Source organism: Glycine max, chromosome 16, assembly GCF_000004515.6.
Source record: "Glycine max cultivar Williams 82 chromosome 16, Glycine_max_v4.0, whole genome shotgun sequence".
NCBI lineage: Eukaryota > Viridiplantae > Streptophyta > Magnoliopsida > Fabales > Fabaceae > Glycine > Glycine max.
In genome coordinates this window covers 26,386,313-26,407,767 of record NC_038252.2, presented here as the reverse complement: position 1 = coordinate 26,407,767, position 21,455 = coordinate 26,386,313, and the positions used below count along the sequence as shown (strand labels likewise).

The 21,455-nt window shown below is 34.0% G+C and overlaps 1 protein-coding gene and 2 pseudogenes across 1 annotated transcript; 2 read left to right on the top strand and 1 right to left on the bottom strand.

The window, feature by feature from the left end:
• The first annotated feature begins 820 nt into the window (after nt 1-820).
• Nucleotides 821-2,608, top strand: LOC102662712 (probable serine/threonine-protein kinase CST; annotated as a pseudogene).
• Nucleotides 2,609-4,468: 1,860 nt separating this feature from the next.
• LOC112999791 (uncharacterized) lies at nt 4,469-8,105 on the top strand. Its single transcript, XM_026126105.1, has 2 exons — nt 4,469-5,040; nt 7,850-8,105. Exons 1-2 carry the CDS (start codon nt 4,469-4,471, stop codon nt 8,103-8,105), a joined length of 828 nt encoding a protein of 275 aa, XP_025981890.1.
• A 567-nt stretch (nt 8,106-8,672) lies between these two features.
• On the bottom strand, nt 8,673-20,244 carry LOC112999790 (probable serine/threonine-protein kinase PIX13; annotated as a pseudogene).
• Nucleotides 20,245-21,455: the final 1,211 nt, after the last annotated feature.

Genomic DNA, 21,455 nt, shown 5'->3' with positions numbered 1-21,455 from the left:
CTCTCGCTAAATTTTTGCATTGATATGCAAATTTTTTTTCGTGCAACTTTACTACAAACATTTATTTATCTAATTTTTTAGAATAAATAATCAATTGATTCTCAAAAAGTGTAAGGCCATGATAAATAGTGCAAAAAAGTGACAATTAGTCATATATAGAAGAGAAATTATAAGATTGATTTGGTTATGGAAGAAAGAAGGAAAAAGAGGTTAATAGTTCGAATTCCTCCCACCAATAAAAATTAACAAATTAACAATTAATATTGACCTTAAAAAAAAGATTAATCTTTTTCATGATATTATGCATGAGTCAAATATATTATGATAAATTGATCAGATTTCATTGTATCTTCCACAATAGAATCTGATAAGTGAGATATGGAATCTGATAAGTGAGATTCCAGATAATTGTTTACATAATCTTCTCCTGTTCGAAGAAATTATTCTTCGAAATAATGAGTTACTATTAATATTAACACACCCAAAATGAGTTTTTCTATTCAATCCTTTCCCTTCTCCTTGTTGTTAGATATCTAATTTGTAAACATTTTCTCTTTGTTTCTCGAGTCTATAGTGAATTACAGATAAAGCTCGAAAAGATAAAATCTTCGATGATTTCATTATAGATGATCCGTCACACTTTTTACATATTTGGATACTAAATTTGAATTTTCAATCTAAATGGGGATTTACCCAAATTTTTATCTAATTTTTATTTATTTATTTAAGTTTAACCAATAACCGGTACCAACAATCCAACACCCATTTTTCGCGGTCAATTTCGTTGGTCAAGTGCCGACGGAAAATAGCGCTTCCTGGCATGGGTGTTTGCTTCTCCTCTGGCTCGGGTCCTCACTATTCAGGCAAGTCTTCTACTTTTCCTCACCCTTTCTATATTCACCAATTCAAATTTTCCCATGACGGGTTCGGTTCAGTTTCAGGTTCAGCAAGTGATGATAGCAAAAACGTGGCACCGAAAAGAGTCAGTTTTTGGAGATTGCAAGTGGAAGCATGGACGACGAAGTATCTATTCATCATCTTCTTCGTCATGTTCGTCTTCGTCCCCTTCCTCTTCCTCTTCCTCCACTTGATGGCTAGATTCTGAAATGGCCAAACTTAAAGGTGTTCGATTTCTAGGAGCTGAAATCTGCCGCAAACAATTTCAGGCCTGACACAGTGGTCAGTAAAGGTGGTCTTGTCAGAGTTTAGAAGGAATGGTTGGATGAGGACACCCTCGCTCCTGCCAAAGCAGGTTCTAGAATGGTCGTTGCCATAACAAAGTTTAACTCTTTAAGCATGAAGGTTTTCAAGAGTGGCAGGTTACTCTAATTTCATCTCTTTCATTTACTTCTTTCTTACTTTTATTTTGAAATTGTAATGCACGGTAAAACACTTTCAACTTTCAATTGAAGTAAGTTAAATTTAATACAATCTTTTCTTGGTAAAATTAGAAGATCCTGTCCTGTTCTAAAGGACATACAAAAGCATAACTAGGAATTCTTTGGCTAAATGTTTATCATTCTATCATTTTGTGATTTTACTTGTCATAAATATTGCATTTCAACACAATTAGAGTACCTTCCATGTCATAGATCCTATTTTTTGCACAAATTCAGTCTAGCTTAACATGATTTTTTGCTGATTGCAAAAATACAGTCAGAACTAAACTTTTTAGGAAGGCTTTCTCACCCCAACCTGGTCAAGTTATTGGGTTACTGTTGGGAGGATGATGATTTTTTTCTTGTGCATGAGTTCACGCCAATGGGGAGCTTGGAGAATCATCTCTTTGACAGTATGAATTGAAGCCAATTAAAATGATTTAAAGAAAAATCTTTTTTCATTAATTTGAGATTAATTCGTTTTCTTTGTTGTGTTTCTGAGCAGGAAATCCTAACTTTGAACCACTTCCTTGGGACACCCGGCTTAACATAGTTATCGGTGCATCTAGGGGATTGGCTTTCTTGCAGAGATTTCAAGGCCTCAAATAACTACTTGATGGGGTTAGTTATTTTCTGTTAGTTGATTTACGATCGAAGAAGTTTTTTATTTTTAGTTTACCTTTTCCCTCACTTCAAGAGATGGAAGCTAAAGCAAATATAGTACCCTGTTTGGATGAATAGACAGTTATGAATTTGAATCTCGTCATTTATTTTACTAACTAATACTCATATTGAAAAGGTATCAAAACTTATAGTAGTCTGTTAATGGAATCTCAGCTGCAATGTGCAATGTTTTTGTTCTCCTTGTCTCTTTTTTAGGTGTTGTCAGTACCGGACCATTGACTAGTGTTGAAGTATCTTAGATAATGTCATGAATGCATAATATTTTCAAAGCATCAAAATTGATATTTATTTAATGCTAAATATGTCCGATCATTTTGACAACTGATTCTTTTGTTTCCTACAGAATTACAATGCCAAAATCTCATATTTTGGCTTGGCTAATAGGGGCCTGAGGGAAAATCACATATAAGTACCAGGGTCATGGGCACATATGGTTATCCTGTTCCATAATACGTGGCAATAGCTAATTATATCACATAAGACAATTAAAATAACTTTACATGTATGTTTTGACTTTATTAATGATTCACAAGGCAAAAATGTAACCCAAGATTACATTCTTTGTCTGACTTTCTGTCCAATAATATATATATATATATATTAGAAAGATAATTTGTTGAATCCACATTACTAGAAAAATAGGATTCGACATGGCCTAATTAAAATCCATTTAAAAAAAACTGATGTTATTAAATATGCAAACATTTTTATATATAATGTCATCCTTAATATTAATTTTAAAAAAATGATATTGAAATAAAAATCTTAACATTGGACTTAAAAAACTAATGATAAAAATAGTCATCTAACATCAATTTTTAAAAAATTGATATTAAAATTCTTATTTCAAAATCTGTTTTTTAAACTTGCTATATTTTTTAGAAATCGATGTTGAGGTTCTTTAGACACTCATTTTTAAAACTTAATTTTGCACAAGACAAGCAATTTAGAATGAAGTTGGGTGGAGGACGCGAACAATGAGACCTTCAGGCTCTGGTACTCCAATGACCTCAAGACTCAATTGTAATTAGTTAAGGGTAGTTAGAATAACATATTTTTCCAACTAGGAAGCTGCTAGACACTTAGAGGGGTAGTTACCCATAAATAGAGGTTGACCCTCTTTGATTCAGTTTTTTTATTAGAAACTTTGTAAAGAACACTCTAGTATCTCCATTTCCTTTCAATTAAGATTCGGATGTCATTCCTTCATTAGCTTCCCTACTCTTCTCTGTAATTCTTCGAGTCTTCTCCTAGAGTTACCTTAACAAGTGGTATCAGCCTGTAACCTTCCAAGCGTGACCAGCCATGGCAGACGCTACACGGAATCGTGTTCTCGATCGTGAAATTGAAGATCATGTGGAAAATCGTCTCAATTCCAAGATTGATGAAAGATTCATGGAGATGGCAGCCACGATGCAATAAACTCTTCACAATTCCCTAACGCAGTCATTAGCCTTGTCGAAGTCGCAACAAATGTAGGACCTTCTACACAACAATAGTAGTGGCGCGAATCATTCTCCAACGGGGGGAAACCCAATTTGAGGTGAGAGATCTTCTTATTCTCACGGAACACGTCTAGCTAGAATTGATTTCCCACGTTTTTCTAGTGATGATGTTAAACAATGGTTAATTCAATGTGATACGTTCTTTTCTATTGATAACACTTGAGGAGTTTAAACAATGGTTAATTCAATGGGAAAGCCCTTCAATGGCATAGATCATATGTGAAATCTGTAGGATTGCAAAACTTACCACCTTGGCCAGAATATACAAGAATTTTAATTGAAAGGTTTGGCGAAGTATGTAATGATCCTATGGCCGAATTGATGCAATTGAAGCAGAAAGGATCAGTAGTGGAGTACCATGAAGCTTTTGATGCTATTGTAGTCGTTTAGATCTGAGTGAGGAGCATAGGCTGAGTTTCTTTTTGGGGGGCTTAAACAAGAAGTCTAGATGCTTGTTCGAATGTTTCAACCAAATTCTGTCCGATGTGCCTTCACATTAGCAAAAATGCATGAGGCAACAACTGTGCATGGTTCTGTTACAAAATCTTGGACTAAGCAGTTTAAACCTGAGGCTTCTTCTAAGCCACCATTGTTGCCTACACCTCCTAAGATTATTTCCAAGACACAGGATACCCTCAAAACAAAACAACAAGCCTCTAAAACTTTAACCCATGTGTATATGAGTGATAGAAGGGCAAAGGGTTATGTTATTTCTATGATGAACCCTTTACGCCTAAGCATGGATTGAGTCATGAAACACTATAGCTGCATGTGATGGAAGTGGATGATTTACAGGAGGATGTGGAGGAAGAGGTGTTGCTTGAGAACTCAATGGGATCTAGCTCTACAGATCCTTAAATTTTTGTCCATGCCCTCACTGGAATTGCCAATTTCCACACCATGCGTGTGTCGGGCTACTACCAAAAGAAGCCTCTCCATGTGTTGATTCACAATAGGAGTACCCATAATTTTCTGGACATTGAGGTGGCCAAGAGATTGGGTTGCAAAATTGATGCTTTTGATTCCCCGAGTGTGGTGGTTGCTGATGGCACAAAGTTAAACGTATCTGCAGTCGTTAGAGGATTCCAATGGACAATTCAGCAAACCAAATTCACTTCTGATATGTTACTCATTCCATTGGGATGCTGCGATTTGGTCTTAGGAGTGGAGTGGTTGGTTTCCTTGGGTGATATTGTATGGAATTTTAATAAGTTACAGATGGAGTTATATGTTAAGGGAAGGAGGCATGTGTTGAGAGGGGCCTCTACTGGGTTGAAAATAGTTACGAAACAACAATTGGGGAAGGCTATGTCAACTGGTGTTCATTTGTCAATTTTGCAAGTATGTGATGGACAAAGGGGTCTTCTGAACTCACTAACTACTCAAGCTAGTGGGTTACCTCCTAGCAGACTTGGTTATGACTATCAGATTCCACTAGTTCCAGGTGTTGGTCCTATCAGTAAGAGATACAGGTATGATATGTAACATCCCATTTTTTCATATATAGATTAAAATAAATTTTATTTAAAAGTAAATAGAGTTTTAGAAAAATACTGAGATTTTTATAAATAAATAAATAAGGAGAAATAAATTTATTAAAACAATGATTTGAAGGAAAATAAAAATGATATTTTATTTATTCATTTGATAGGAAATAAAATAGAATATTTGTTTATAAAATGAAAAATAAATAAAAAATAGAGTAAATAATAGGTTGGGAGTACCCTAACTATAAATAAAGACATCTTAGGTTTTCAGACTGACGATACTTCATACGCCTTCTCTTCCTCTCAAGTTCGTTTTCTCTTCTCCTCCTCCCAAAACCCCCTCTTTTTCTCGCATACCACCAAACCTATCCCAGAAAAATAACGATATTAGACTCATTCACCGTTGGATCGTGGTGAAATTTGAGAACCAGGTTTAGAACTCATTTCCAAACATTATCACCATTGGGAATTATGAAAACATGTCAAAGCTGAGAGAAATAGGCTTTGCATTGTAGCTTTTTCTTTCCCCGTAGAAACCCAAAACTTTCTTAGTAAAACTATGATTCCAGACTCCTCAACCGTTGGATTGTCATGAAATTTTGGTACATGGTTCCAGATTCATTTTCTCACATCTTCACCATTGGGATCTGAAAAATAATGTCTTTGAAGAGAGAAATACTCATCGCACGTAAATAGTGGAATAGAGGCTTCATTCCCTTCTCCTCTCTCTAACGCTTAGAAACCCTATCAGAACAATCAGAGAAAAAGCTTGAGGAATCTTAGGAAACTATTATAGATTCCATTATCAGTGTCAGAATACATACGTGAGCCCGCTTAGAGGTAAGGGATGAGTTTATCACAATTTGGGTTAGAATGAACATGTGTAGGGATTCTTAAAGGATCAAATTTGAGTTTATTTTAGGATGTTTATTGTATTGAAATTCTTCTTGTATGATTATGTGAAATTGTTTAAGGGGTTTTACTCCCTGTGGATTGAGAAATATTTTTGTATAATTTGTTTGTGTTTTGAATAAGATTAGTGTAATAAATAGTTATATTGGGATTATGAAATTATGATTGAAATTGTATATAAGGGATAAATTGAATATATGATGAATTGTAGAGTAATATATTACTTTGACATTATAATATTTTTATGGAGATTGAGTATAAATGTAAAGTTGAATGTGTTAAATTACGAGATACACTTAAACATAAGATAGTTGATTGTGACATAATGAGATGTGAAGTTGTGAACATGAGTTTTAGTTGTGAATAAGTGTGTGGTTAACACTTGATGTGACATTACTTGTGTTGTGAGCTGTGAATTATACAATAGCCCGACTAGTATTTATTTTGAGAAAAATGTTTATCCGCAGTGTTAAAGAGAAAATGTAGGTTCCTAGTTAAGAACCAGTGTTAAATTGTAGCACAATGTGTTAAATGTGTTTGAAACATGAGTGTGAGGTCGTGAGTATTGTATAATTCATTAGCAATGTCTGCTTATAATATTATTGTTGAAATCGAGTATAAGTACAAAGTTGAACATGAGTTAATTTGTAAGATACATGTAAACCTATGATGATGGATTGTGACATTATGAGATGTTAAATTGTGGGCATGATATTTGGTTGTGAATAAGTGTGTGTGTGTGTGTGTGTGTGTGTGTTTGACACAAGATGTGACAATAATTGTGTTGTGAGATGTTAATTATACAATAATCTGACCAGTGGTTATATTGAGAAAAGTGTTTATGCACAGTGTTAAAAAGAAAGTGTAGGTTCCTAGTTAGGAACCAATGTTAAATTGTAGCATAATGTGTTAAACATGTTTGAAACACGAGTGTGAGGTCATGGGTATTGTATAATTCATGAGCAGTGTCTGCTTGCAAAAATTGTTTTAGGGGTTGGACCTGAATCAGAAAGGTGAGGCCCTAACGCATTCTTCTGAGTCTAGGCCTCGGGGGTAAAAACGCTCGGTTTTAGTGTTCATTTAAGCCTATGTTGATCTCATATGGTTGGAGCATTCTCGCAAAACAAAGTGACCTTGAGTGGTCACCTTATGATTTTACTTAATGAGAGTGACCTGACATACCCATTGCATGTAGGCTTAAGTCTTAGTATAATTATTGCATAACGCTTGCTAATTGTTTATTATGAAATTGATGAGTGCTATTGCGTCTTGACTCGAGTGTGTGATTCATGTGTAATGTGATTAGTGATTGAAAATGAATTTTAAAGATAAAGTGAAGTGACGTGGGTTGTATTAAGTTGAGTTATGTTATAAATATTTTCATAATTTATTTTGATTACGTCTTATTTATTTTTTTGTAACTTTTTTGTAGATAACTCACTCCCTGTGTGCTATTTGTGTTTGGATCCTGTGATGATCTCGAACTTTGTGTTCATGGGAGCAGATGACTAGGTGTATGTACTTTAAAGAACCTCGTGTTAGAGGACGTTGGAACACAATGCTCTGATAGGATGTGACATTGGTGATGAGTTTTTTATTTTAATTGTTTGATGTTATTTTATTTTATTTTACCTCGTTGATTTAACAAAACATTTTTTGTAAACTTTGACGGCCTTGTTTTGAGCCGAATATGTTTTTAATAAGTCTTTATTTGATAATAGTGAAATGAATGTGAACCTTTGTATTTGTTGCAAAAATTATTTTATATGTTTTATTTATTTATATGTATGTTGGGGTAGAGGGTGTCATATGCTAAACAACAGAAAAATGCGATTGATAAGTTGGTACAGGAATACTTGGCGACTGGTATAATTCAAAACAGTAGTAGTCCCTTTGCAAGGCCAATAGTTTTGGTGGGTAAAAAGGATGGATCATGGAGGTTGTGTGTGGATTACAAGGATCTTAACAAGCATACAGTTAAGAACAAGTTCCCAATTCCTTTACTAGATGATCTGTTGGATGAATTGGCTGATTCTAGCATTTTCATCCTTCAAGTTAACAAAGTCGACTATATAGATTTACCTATTGCATCAACTGTCATGCAAAAAGATATTGAAGCAACAAACAAGATAGCTTAAGCACTAAGTCATATTGTATTGTGTTTTGAAATAAGAGATATACTCACCTACAGTTTCATGTTGATACAAGGAAATGTAGCTTTAGCATATTTTAGTAGAATAGCTAAACATAATCTCAATAGAAAGAAAAAAAAATAGACGATACCATATATAAGTATAAAAATAATAAGTAATACAATATAATGTGATAAGAAAAAATTAATAAAAAATAGCAAGCTTTATAAAGTATATGACATATAATTTTGTTGATCTATCATTACTCTTAATTATACACGATATACCTGGCCCAATCAATTTTTCATTGTTGAAAATTAAAAAGAGTCTAAAAAAAGTGACATATTATCATCTAAATTATGTTCTAGTACAAAATGTTTTTCTACTATAAAAATGTGAATAATTCAAAAAGGAAATCATACATGTTAAAAGGCTTGTGAAATTCCCCCCTCCAACTAGCAAAAGAAAAAAATCACATTTATTAAATGACTGATACAACAACCCATTCAATTAATGGACCACGTTACTATAAATAACCAATCTCAATTTCTAGAGTTTTTTTTTCATATAAATTTATTTATTCTTACGAACCTGCCGAGGAGGTTGACAAAATGTATGCTGCGAATTGCGGGTTTTAAATAGCTTCAATGGCTTCTAGTGCCTCAACTACATCTTTCATAGAAGCACGTTTTCCAGGGACAGATTTTATGCATTTTTGAATAAGTTTTGCTGCTTTGCATGCTACCTTGAGTGAATATTGACCCATTTGTCCTAGCATCCATTATGGTTTTGAAATTTTCTATGGAATAAAGATGAGGCTTGATACATTTAAGCAAGAGACTCATCCCTGATCACCAATGTGTGTCACGTGCCCGAATACCTGTCAGTATTTCAAGTAGCACTACACCAAACCCATAAACATCACACTTCACATACAAGTGGCCTGCTAAAATATTGATAAGCAAACACTATACTATTCTTTATTTTAGTTTGTCTTCCCCCAACTTCATCTTCCACACACTCCTAGAAATATTGGATTTTAAGTCGGTTCTTTTGTCCATGTCACGACGGTTTCCAACCGTCGTTAAAGTTAATGTCGTAAAATGTATCAGTCATTTTACAACGGTTATGAGAACCGTCGTTGTAAGTTCTGAATACTACGACGATTAAGAATAACCGTCTTAATATGTGCTAAAAAATTACAATGTTTGATAAATAACCGTCTTAAAGTCTACAGATAATTTTGGGATATTAAGACGGTTACGAGGACCATCTTAGTAGGTGCACATTGTCTACGACGGTTATAGAAGAACCGTCTTAGATTCTAACAATCATAATTTACATTTTAAGACGATTTTTATGACCGTCTTTGTATGAACATAATTTTACGACGGTTATAAGGAACCGTCGTAGATGACATGTCAAGACTGCATACTAAGACGTTTTACGGGAAACATCTTTGTATGTGTTACCATTTTATGACGGTTATGGTAACCGTCTTTGTATGTCTACATTATGTTGTCATTTTATGAGGTTTGTGGGAACCGTCTTTGTATGTCTAATTTTTTTTTTTGATTTTTGATGCATTTTTTTTACGTTGGTCTCTGGTACCTATAAATTAAATAAGACGCACATTATGCCAACCAAAAGCATAATCATGATTTTCAATATTTATAAAATCATTTATGTACATATGACATGTGTGAAAATATTGGACCATTAATTATAGAAATAGATTATACAGTATTGCAGAAATAGATTTCAAATGTATCCTTACTGACATACAAATAAAATTCATCTTACAAGTAAATAAATGGAATTAAGATTCCTGGTATACATTTCAAATCTAAATGTTTATACAGAATCAGATTTTTACCACTATGAATTCTTACAAGCATTTCAATTACCACTAGGAATCATAGACACTTTTTTTTTTGCCTTAGGAGCATTTTTTTAACTTGTAAGATAAGGATTACCTTTTAACAAGATCAGCAGGTAGAGCTTGCTTAGTCAAAACACAATCCTTGTCAAGTTGATGCACAAGAGAAATTGAAAAATTGAGAAAGAGACACATGAACCTGGTAAGCTGAAGTTGATGCACCAAACACAAAACCAGGAAGTACGAAGATCATATCTAATCAAATGTATCCTAATTACACGATACTAGGAATGAAATCTGAACAATAGCATCAAATGACATGCATCCTACATATATAAGTCCATGCACAACCGACGTAAATTTGGTGTCGTAAAAAACACTTTTTTTAGTAGTGACAAAGCATTGACTGTTGTAGTGTTGCATTAAGGCCTGTTTGGTTTAAGAAAACTTTGTCTATTTTCATTTCCTGTTTTTATTGATAATTACAAAAAATGTCAAAATGTTGTCTTCTTTTCACTTTGTTTCCTACTTTCAGAATTAGTGAAAACAACACCAATCTTGTTTTAACTGTTTCCTATGCAAATTTTTGAATTCAAGAACCATATAGGATTTGGTCTTGGCTTCATAACTTGCACTCAGCCTTTAATTTCTCCTTTGTTCAATGGTCTTCTAGTCCTGCGGCTTGTCTACAAGGTTGGTTGGGATAAGATATTTCACATAATATCATGGGAGTGGTTTGGCGTGCTCACATGCGACATGTTGTCATAAAAAAAGACAGAGCTTCAAGGATGGGAATTCAGCAAGTAGTACAACAATGCAGGGGGGTTGTGGTCTGCTTTCATCATTGGAGGCATCATGCTCTTTATGTAGGGGTGGGAAGTATATCGGGTTTTTGGCCTAAGCCATTCATATGTGGGTTCTTATTTTGAAAACACCACTATGGAATTTATCAAGGTTTTAAGAAATGGTCCGTGACCGTGAGTTGAGCTGCAACATCAAGGTTTTATAAGTGTCTGTGACCATAGTTGAGACAGCATTGGACACATTTGTCTGCGATTTGCCACAATATCAACATACGTGACGAAATCACAACGCAACCATCATCAATATCCAAAACCTTGGAATTTACGTTTGTAATTGCAGGGTGAGTGCAGAAAACGGTATCAAGTAGGGGATCATATGTGGTGTGATAGGCTTCTGATATATGGTGTTGCTCAGCTTGGTCACTTTTTATTTATCTAACTTATTTTCGTAAATACTTTGTAACCTGCCTGGGGCTGCTGGGAAGCCTATATGGGAACTTTTTGTAGTAAACATTGGTACTTCTGGTATCTTTTTTCTTTATATATATATATATATATATATATATATATATATATATATATATATATATATATATATATATATATTTTGCTGATTAAAAAAAAAAGGAATCATACAACATTTAAGTACGTGGGGTGTTCCAAGAAAATGGTTCTATATTAGGATTTCCTGCTTAGAAATACACAAAATGAATTAATTTGAAATCCATGAGCAGGAGTTTTCCCAATATATATAACAAATCTTAAGTTAATTGTGAAAACACGAAATGAAGATGAAAAATATTTATTCAAGCAAAACAAAACATTTTGTTTGTCCTTTATTTTGTTTCCATGTCCTTCTTACTTGGCATAGCATGTAATGTTGGCTGACATTTTTCCTTGTGAGTCATTAATGAAGTCAAAAGCTACACAAATTGTCAATTATGCGCATATAAAATTACCTCTTGCTCTGTATTCTGGAGCAGTATAACCAGACGTGCCCATGATCCTGGTAGTTACATGTGATCCTGGTAGTTACATGTGATTTTCCCACAAAAGACTCTAATCTAGCCAAGCCAAAATCTGATATTTTTGCATTGTAATTCTGTGGGAAACAAAAGAATCACTTGTTAAAATGATTTGACACATTTAGCATTAAATAAATATCAATTTTGATGCTTTAAAAATATTATGCATTCATAACATCATGAAACATGCTTCAACTATGTAAAAATCGAAAGAGGAGATGAAAATAATTTGGTTGTATATTCATTTAGAATCACATAGGTAATATATACACAAATACATATCTCTAATTAGATGATTCTGCTCCTATAAGTCAGCAATCTATTCCTACAATCAAGTCATTCTAATATGACTAACTGTTACCATATTTAAAGCAAGAATCATGGGATACAATTAATTCTCATAACAACAAGAATCATAGAATATAGTTGACTTTCCTAACACTCTCCCTCAAGTTGGAGAGTGGATATCAAGAACTCCCAACTTGCGCTTCATTGTAAGAAAGGATTCCTTCCCTAGTGGTTTAGTGAACACATCGGCAACATGTTCTGCTAAAGGAACATACTCAGTTATAATTGAACCATCTTGAATTTTATCACGAATAACATGACAATCTATCTCTATATGTCGAGTTCTTTCATGAAATACCGGATTAGACGCAATGTGAAGAGCTTATTTGTTGTCACAATACAACAGTGCTGCCCTTGAGTGCAATATCCCTAAATCCTTCAACAATGAACGTAGCCAAGACAACTCACAACATGCGCCTGTCATAACTCTATATTCTGCTTCAGCTGATGATAGAGAAATTGTCTTTTGTCTTTTTGTTCACCAACAAATTAGAGAGGATCCCAAAAAAAACACAATACCCTGTAGTTGATTTTCTGGATATTGGACAACCTCCCCAATTCGAATCACAAAAAGCACGTAAAGATAAATCATTTTGGAAAGAGAAAAATAAACCTTGACCTGGATTGTTCTTTAGATACCACAATATTCACATGACAACTTACATATGAGGTTTGCGAGGAGCATGCATGAATCTACTCAGTATGTGCACTGAGTAGGTGATATCCGAACGAGTAACAGTCAAATAAATTAGGCGTCCTACATGTTGCCTATATGGGGATGGATCATTCAACAATTCTCCTTCATCTGATAATTTTACATTTTGCTCCATGGGAAAATTCACAAGCTTAGCTCCCAAACACCCTCCATCTTTTAGAATTTCCAAAGCATATTTCCTTTACGAAATGAATATACCTTTCTTTGACCGAGAAACCTCCATGCCCAAAAAATACTTCAAGTCACCCAAATATTTAATCCTAAATTGATTATGCAAAAACTTTTTAAGAACAATTATGGCATTGGGATCATTACCAGTTATGAGGATGTCATCATCATAGATCAATAAGGCAATAAATGATTTGCCTTTCTTACATGTAAATAATGAATAATCTGCTTTTGATTGAATAAATCCAACACCTTGAATAGCTGTAGAGAACTTGGAAAACCATTGGCGAGAGGCTTGTAATGATCCCATATAAGGATTTTTTTGAGGTGATACACAAGGTTCTCCCCCTGTCGTTGAAAACTAGGAGGAAGAGACATACAAATTTCTTCAGAAAGATCTCTGTGAAGAAATGCATTGTGGACATCAAGTTGATGAAGTGACTAATTTTGAGCAGTTGCCAAAGCTAATAAACAACGTATTGTAACCATTTTAGTAGTAGGTGAAAAAGTGTTATGGTAATCAATCCCTTCAAGTTGTGTGTAACCTTTTGCTACTAACCATGCTTTATATTGTGCAAGAGAACCATTTGATTTGCGCTTGATTTTGTAGACCCAACGACAACCAATAGCTTGTTTTCCAGGAGGGAGAGGTGTGAGAAAGTAAGTATTATTGGCCTTTAAAGTAGCCAACTCAAATTGCATTTCTATTTTCCAATGAGATTAGGAAGCAGCTTGTTCATAACATGTAGGTTCAACATCATTAGTAATAATAGCAATAAAGGATCTATGTTGTGGTGAGTAACAATCATATGAGATAAAATTGCAGAGATGATATCGTGTACCTTTACTTGGAAAAGATGACGAGAATGACAATGATTCGGGAGAACTTACTTTATCACAAACATAATCACTCAAGGCTATAAGGGGAACATGAGCTCTTTGAGAACGACACAAAAGGGTTGTTAGAGAAGCAGTAGTGGCAGGGTTAGATTTTGCATGTGTTGACTAATGGGTGAGGAATCTAAGACAACAATGGGTAGGACATAATCTATTTTAGTTAGGGAAGGAGAAATGGATTCGTAGGGAATAATATCTTCGGGGAAAATAACATCACAACTGGTGAAGACTTTATTGGTTTCAATATCATATAATTTGTAAGCTTTCTGACCAACTAGATAACCAATAAAAACACATTTTGTGGCATGAGGAGCAAACTTATGGGGTACATGAACATTAGTAGCATAAGCTAGACATCTGAAGACTCTAAGGTGGGAATAAGAGGGATTTTTTTTATAAAGTTTTTCAAAAGGAGTTTGGTGAGAAAGTATAGGTGTGGGCAACCTATTAATTATATGAACAGTAGCGGAGACACATTCTGCCCAAAAGTGTAAAGGGGGATGAGATTGAAAACGAAGAGCTCAAGCTGACTCAAGGATATGTCTATGTTTGCGCTCAACCACCCCATTTTGTTGAGGTGTGTAAATGCAAGAATGTTGATAATTAGTGCCTTGTTGAGAAAAAAAATCTCGCATAGAGAAAAACTCTCCTCCATTGTCAACCCGAATATTTGCTATTGTAGTACTAAATTGGGTTTTCACATAAGCGAAAAAATTGGTTAGAAATTTTTTTGTCTCACTTTTGTGATGCATTAGAAAAACCCAAGTAAAACGAGAAAAGTCATCCACAATAGTCAAAAAATATTTTGCACCAGAAAGGGAAGAAACTTTGAAAGGCCCCCAAATATCACAATGTATTAATTCAAAAGGTTTATCAAAGGAAATCGAACTTGTGGAAAAAGGAAGCCTAGTTTTTTTTTTGCAGGAGCACAAATAGTACAATCATTATTTTGCTTGGAAGGGAAATGAAGGAAGTTTTTGGCCATAAAGTTTAATCAAGAAGAGGATAAGTGTCCTAGACGTCGATGCCACAAGATACTTAAGGTGTTTGAAGTGGAGGCAGCTTTGATGGTATTTACTTTGTGTGTCTTATTCATTGAAACCAAGTAATAGAGTCCATCTCATTGTTCACCCAAACCAATCATCATCCCTGTCATCAAATCCTGAAAAATACATAATTGAGGGAAAAAAGTTACTGAACAATTTAATTCTCTTATGACTCGACTCACAGACATCAAATCCACCTTACAAGATGGTACCCCGAGTATATTCCTCATATAAATAATAGGACTCAAAGGTAAATTTCCAGTAGAAATAATTGGAGCTTGATCTCTATTTGGCATAACAATTGGTGGCAAAGAAGTGTTTTCTTTATTGTTGACAAGTAGAGACAAAGAAGAAGTTATGTGATTTGTTGCACAACTATCAATTATCAACTTGGGTGCGGACAAACCTTAAGAAAGATTGACATTATTTGCCTTGGGAGCAGCTGATTGAGATGCTCCATTGCCCTGGATAATAGACAAAATTTGTTGTAATTGTAATTCAGTCAATCCATTCATAAGGGGCTGAACATGTGCTGATGGGGTTTCTTTGACATTATTTGTTGAAGATTGATTGTTGCCATTGGACTTGAAATGATAGTTCGTGGTATGCTTGGACTATCCTGGTGGATAACCATGTAACTTCCAACATGTATCCCTTGTGTGATGATCCCTATCATAGTGGCAACAATGCAGTGGTTTATGATTATTGGAATTGGGACAAGAAGACTGAACAGATTTGTGTCGAATAGCGAGTGTTGTTGGTTCCTCCTTTTGGATAGTCATGGCAGGAGCTTCAATAGTCTCTCTTCTTGTACCCAAATTTCGTTGTTTTTCTTCTTGAATGATGGAAGAATAAGCTTGTGAAACATCAGGTAGAGGATTCATCAAAAGGAGTTGACCACAAACAACACTATAAGATTCATTCAACCCCATGAGAAATTGCATCAACTTGCGTCTTTTGTTGTTTGCTCCACATGTGCAAATAGCATCATTGTAGGATCCTAACTCATCCCACAATTTTTTAACTTTGTATAGTATGTAGCAACTATCATTTGATCTTGAGTAAGGCAAGCAATTTCTCTCTCAATCTGGAAAATGCGTGGTGCGTTGCTTTGAAAAAAATGATTTTGAAGATCTTTCCAAACTTTATGAGCAGTGTCATAAAAAATAAGACTATATGTAATATCAGGGGTCAATGAATTAAGAATCCATGACAAAACCATATCATTGCATTTTTTTCCATGTTGTATAGTCTTCTGGTTTGGTTTTGGCAGATGGTGCTTTGAGGGTTCCATCAACAAAACAAAATTTAGATTTTGCATTCCATGAGATGGTGGTGGCTCGACGCCAAGTCGAATAATTGTTGCCATCGAGAGATTTAGAAACAAGAACCATTCCAGGATGATCGAAATGGTGAAGAGAGTAAGAGCTATTGGAATCAAATTCGTTTCCATCGTTGGCCTTAATGGTTTAGAAATAAAAAAATGTTTGAAAGGTAAAAAAAATGGAAAAGAGAAAGAGCATATCATTACCGCTCTGATGCCATGTAAAAATGGAAAGATAAGATGAAAATAATTTGGTTGTATATTCATTCTGAATCATAGAGGCAATATATACACAAATACATATCTCTATTTAGATTATTCTGCTCCTATAACTCAACAATCTATTACTACAATTAAGTCATTCTAATATGACTAACTGATACCATATTTAAAGCAAGAATCATGGGATATAATTAACTCTCATAATAACAAGAATCATAGAATATAGTTGACTTTCCTAACAAACTAGCCAATGGTCGAGTACCGACAACACCTAAAAAAGAGATGAGAACAAAGACATTGCATTTTTCAATTGATATTCTATTAGCAGACAAGTTTAGATACCTTTTCAATATGAGTATAGTTAGGAAAAAAATTATGAGATTCAAATTCATAAACTGTCTAATCATCCCACCACGGTACTACATTTATGTTAGCTCTTATCTCTTGAAATAAGGGAAAAAGTAGAGTGACAAAAAAAAGTTCTTCCATCGTGAGAAATCAACTAACAAAAAATAACTAACCTCATCAAGTAGTATATTTAAGGGCTTGAAATCTCTGAATATGACATGGTTGTTGGAGCTGTGTAAGAAAGCTAATCCCCGAGCTGCACTGATAGCCATTTTAAGCCGAGTGTTCCAAGAAAGTGGTTTTCCTGCACAAAAACACAACAAATAAAATGAATTAATCTCAATTTCATGAGAAAGAGTTTTCTTTGAATTACTTCAATTGTCTTCAATTCATATTGTTGAAGAGACGATTCTCCAAGCTTCCCTTTGGCATGAACTCATACACAAGAAGAAAATCATCATCCTTCCTTGTACATTATGTTAATTGTGAATGAAGGACTTGGTTGTTTGTCTCTGTTTCTGTGTATGGTAAATTGATGATAGTTAATTATTTATTAGCATATGGCATAATAGGGAATAGTTTTTTAAGTATATTTTCATTAGATGCTTTTAAAAAACAATTGTAGAATAAGATGTTCCATTCTTGTTTTGTGATTTTGAGAATAGCATTGTGCATGTGCTACTGTTTCTAATTTTAGCTTTTTTCGATGATGTCCATTTTTTAGTAGAGGATTGGTATTTTTGTCTAAAGCATATGGATGTATTTTTTGAAGATTCAAATGTTAATTTGGATGATAACAGAGAAATGAGTCATGATGTTCATCTTAATTTTGATGAAAATGACCGGAGATGACAACAGTGTTGGTGTAAAAAATGTCGAGGACAAGGAAGATGAAACAAATGAAGAAGATAAAAGAATAGCTTATGGTAGGTGAAGAAATAAGGGTTCTTGATTTTGACAGTTGTAACACCCCATTTTTTTAAAATAAATTAAAAGGTGTTTTATTTAAAAATAAATAGAATTTTTGAAAAATAATGAGATTTTTATAATTAAATAAATCAGTAGGAATTGTAACACCCTCTACCCCTCACATATATACTAACAAAGGAATACAAATTCAAATATTAATTAAAAATATTTTTAAAACATTTTTAAATACAAGTCTTTCAAAGGGGTAAAAGGCTCACATTCACTTTCTTCTACATCATATTCAAACTTGTCCAAATAAATAATAAAGTCATCTCGGCTCAAACAAGGCCGTCTAAGCTTCATACAATTAATATAGAACCTATATCCTAATGTCACATCCTATCAGGGCATTGTGTTCTCGTGTATTCTAGCATGAGGTTCTTCATTGTCATCCATCTATTCATCTGCTCCCACGAACACAAAGTTCAAGATCATCACAGGATCCAAACACAAATAGCAAACCGGGAGTGAGTTATCACATTCCTAACTACTAGAGAGAAACAAGACAACATATAGTAGCCAAATACAATTTACTTAGCATATCTCACATTATTTCATCACTTTGTCATTCAAAATTTACTTTTCAATCATCAATCACAATATACAAGAATCACACATTCCAATCAAGATATAATAACACATCAATTTCATAATAAACAATTAGCAAGTGTATGCAATAGTTATGCTAAGACTCAAGCCTATATGCAATGTGGTACCATGTCAGTGAAAAACCTCGTCGGGCGCCTAGGAGTACATGACAAGACAAACCACACACTAGCAAGTCAAGTCACTCTCACTAGGTAATATCATAGGGAGACCAGTCAGGGTCACAGTATTTTGCGAGAATGCTCCAACCATATGGGATCAACATAAGCTTAAAGGAGCACTCAAACCGTGTGACCCCCAAGGCCTACACTCCGAAGAGTCCGTCAGGGCCTCTCCCTCCTGATTCAAGTCCAACCCAGAAAACATTTTAGCACACAAACTCTATCTATGAACTGTACAAAACACACAACTCCTCAATTGTTCTCAAAATAATTTTAACTCGTCGCCCTTTAAAGGTCTTATCATTAACTCGTTGCCATTAAAGGGATTTAACATTAACTCGTCGCCCAAAAAGGGACTTAGCATCAACTCGTCACCCTAAAAGGGACTTAGCATTAACTCGTCGCCCTAAAAGGGACTTAGCATTAACTCATCGCCCTTAAAGGGACTTATGGTCGTGTGATTGTACAATTCATAGTTCATAACTCAATGAACACAACACCTCAATGCACATATATATCTTAATCATATACATACTCAATTTATCACATACACTTAATCCCAATCACAATGGTATAATCTCAATTTAACATGTTATCACACCACATGAATCATATACACTTTACCTATGAACTATGCAATACACACATTTACTCAATTGTTTTCAAAGTCATTTTAACTTGTCGGGTTCCCATAGTGGATCCTATCACAATACCCGTCACCCTTAAAGGGTTTTATAATTGTGTGATTGCACAGTTCATAGCTCACAACTCAATACACACATCAATATACATTTATTTCACCATTTATCACAGGTTCAATTTATCACATACTCGTAATTTGAATCATCATTTCATAATCTCAATATAAAAATTTATACAAAAGATTTGTCACAACATGGGCAATAAAACCCTTCAAATAATTTCACACAATTATATCAAAATCATGTGTCAAAATGCAAAAACATGAAGGACACTCAAGTTTATTAATTAATTCTCATTAGAACATCAATTGGTACGTAAAACACAACAATATTGTATTTATAATCATAAAGGAAAAATTATAATTCAATAAACATCCCAAAATAAACCCAAATTTAGTTCTCTAAGGATCCCTACACATGTTCTCACTAATCCCCAATTGTGAATAACTCATCCCTTACCTTTAAGCGGACTCACGTGTCTTCTGACAGCGACAGTGGCATCTCTAGCGGTTTCTAGAGATTCCTCCAGTTTTTCCTTCGACTGCTTTGATAGAGTTCCCAAACGTCAGAGAGACGGAGAAGAGATTGAAGCCTCCACTTGTACTGTCTTCATGCGATTCATTTTTCTCCCTCCACAAATATTATCTCGCAAATCCCAACGGTGAAAGTGTGTGCAATTGAATTTTGAACAACATATCCAAATTGATTAGAATCCAACGGTTAACGAATCCGGGATCGTAACTTTATCGAGACAGTTTTGGGTTTCTGCGGGAAAATAAAAGGCTACAATGAGAAGGGTTTTCCTCTAATCTCAGACATGATTTTGAAATTCCCAACGGTGAGAGTTCTCGTAATTGGGTTGCGAACCTGGTGCTTTAATTTCACGACGATCAAACGGTGAATGAGTCTGAGATCATCATTTTTCTGAGACATGTTTGGTGGTCTGCGGGAAAAGAGAGGTTGAGAAGGGAAAACGAAATTGAGAGGCGAAGGAGGCGGCTGAGGGAGGAGTCAGTCTGAAAACTGAACTAGCATTTTGCTATTTATAGTTAGGATATTCACGACCTATTATTTACTCTATTTATTTATTTTTATTATTTTATAAAAAAAGAAACTCTATTTTATTCTCCATCAAATGAATAATAAAATATCCTTTTATTTTCTCTCAAACCATTATTTTATTATAACTATTTTTCTTTATTTATTTAATTATAAAACATCATTATTCTCTAAAATTTTATTTATGCAAAAAATGGGATGTTACAGGAATAATTTTATTAATTAAAATAATGGTTTGAAGGAAAATAAAATGGATGTTTTATTTATTCATTTGATAAAGAGTAAAATAATTTTTTTATATAAAATAAAATAAAAAATAGAGTAAATAATAGACTGAGAGTACCTTAACTATAAATAAACATGTTAGGTCAGTTTTAGCATTTATGATACATCTCTACACTTTCTCTTCCTTTTAAATTTGTTTTCCCTTCTCCTTTTCCCAAAACCCTCTCTTTTCCTGCAAACACTCAAACCTATCCCAGTAAAATTATGATCCCAAACTCATTAACCGATGGATCATTGTGAAATTTGAACACCAGGTTCTTAACTCATTTTCACACATTGCCATCATTGGAATTTTTAAAATAATGTCTATGGTAAAAGAAATGACTCTCGCACAGAGACATTGAAATGGAGGCTCCAATCTATTCTCCTTCTCTCTAATGCTTGGAAACCCTAGCAAAGCAACCAGAGGAAAAACTTGAGGAATCTTATGGAACTGTTAAAGATGCTGCTATCATTGTCAGACTATACATGTTATCCCTCTTAGAGGTAAGGGATGAGTTTTTTGCAATTGAGGTTAGAATGAACATGTATATAGATCCTTAGAGAATCAAATTGGGGTTTATTTTGGGATGTTTACTATATTGTAATTCTTCCTTTACGATTATAATTACGATATTGTTGTGTTTGATGAACCAATTGATGTTCTAATGTGAATTGGTTGATAAAATTGAGTACTCTTGGTGTTTTTTGTGTTTTTAAACCTACAATTTTCATATGTATTGTGAAATTGTTTGAGAGGTTTTACTCCCCATGTTGTGAGAATCATTTTTGTATAATTCGTTTGTGTTTTGGACAAGATT

Bases quoted from the DNA above. Each gene is read 5' to 3' on its own strand.
- LOC112999791 (XM_026126105.1), top strand. From the start codon at position 4,469: ATGCGTGTGTCGGGCTACTACCAAAAGAAGCCTCTCCATGTGTTGATT. The intron at 5,041-7,849 runs GTATGATATGTA...AATTCAAAACAG, and splicing joins CCTATCAGTAAGAGATACAG to TAGTAGTCCCTTTGCAAGGC.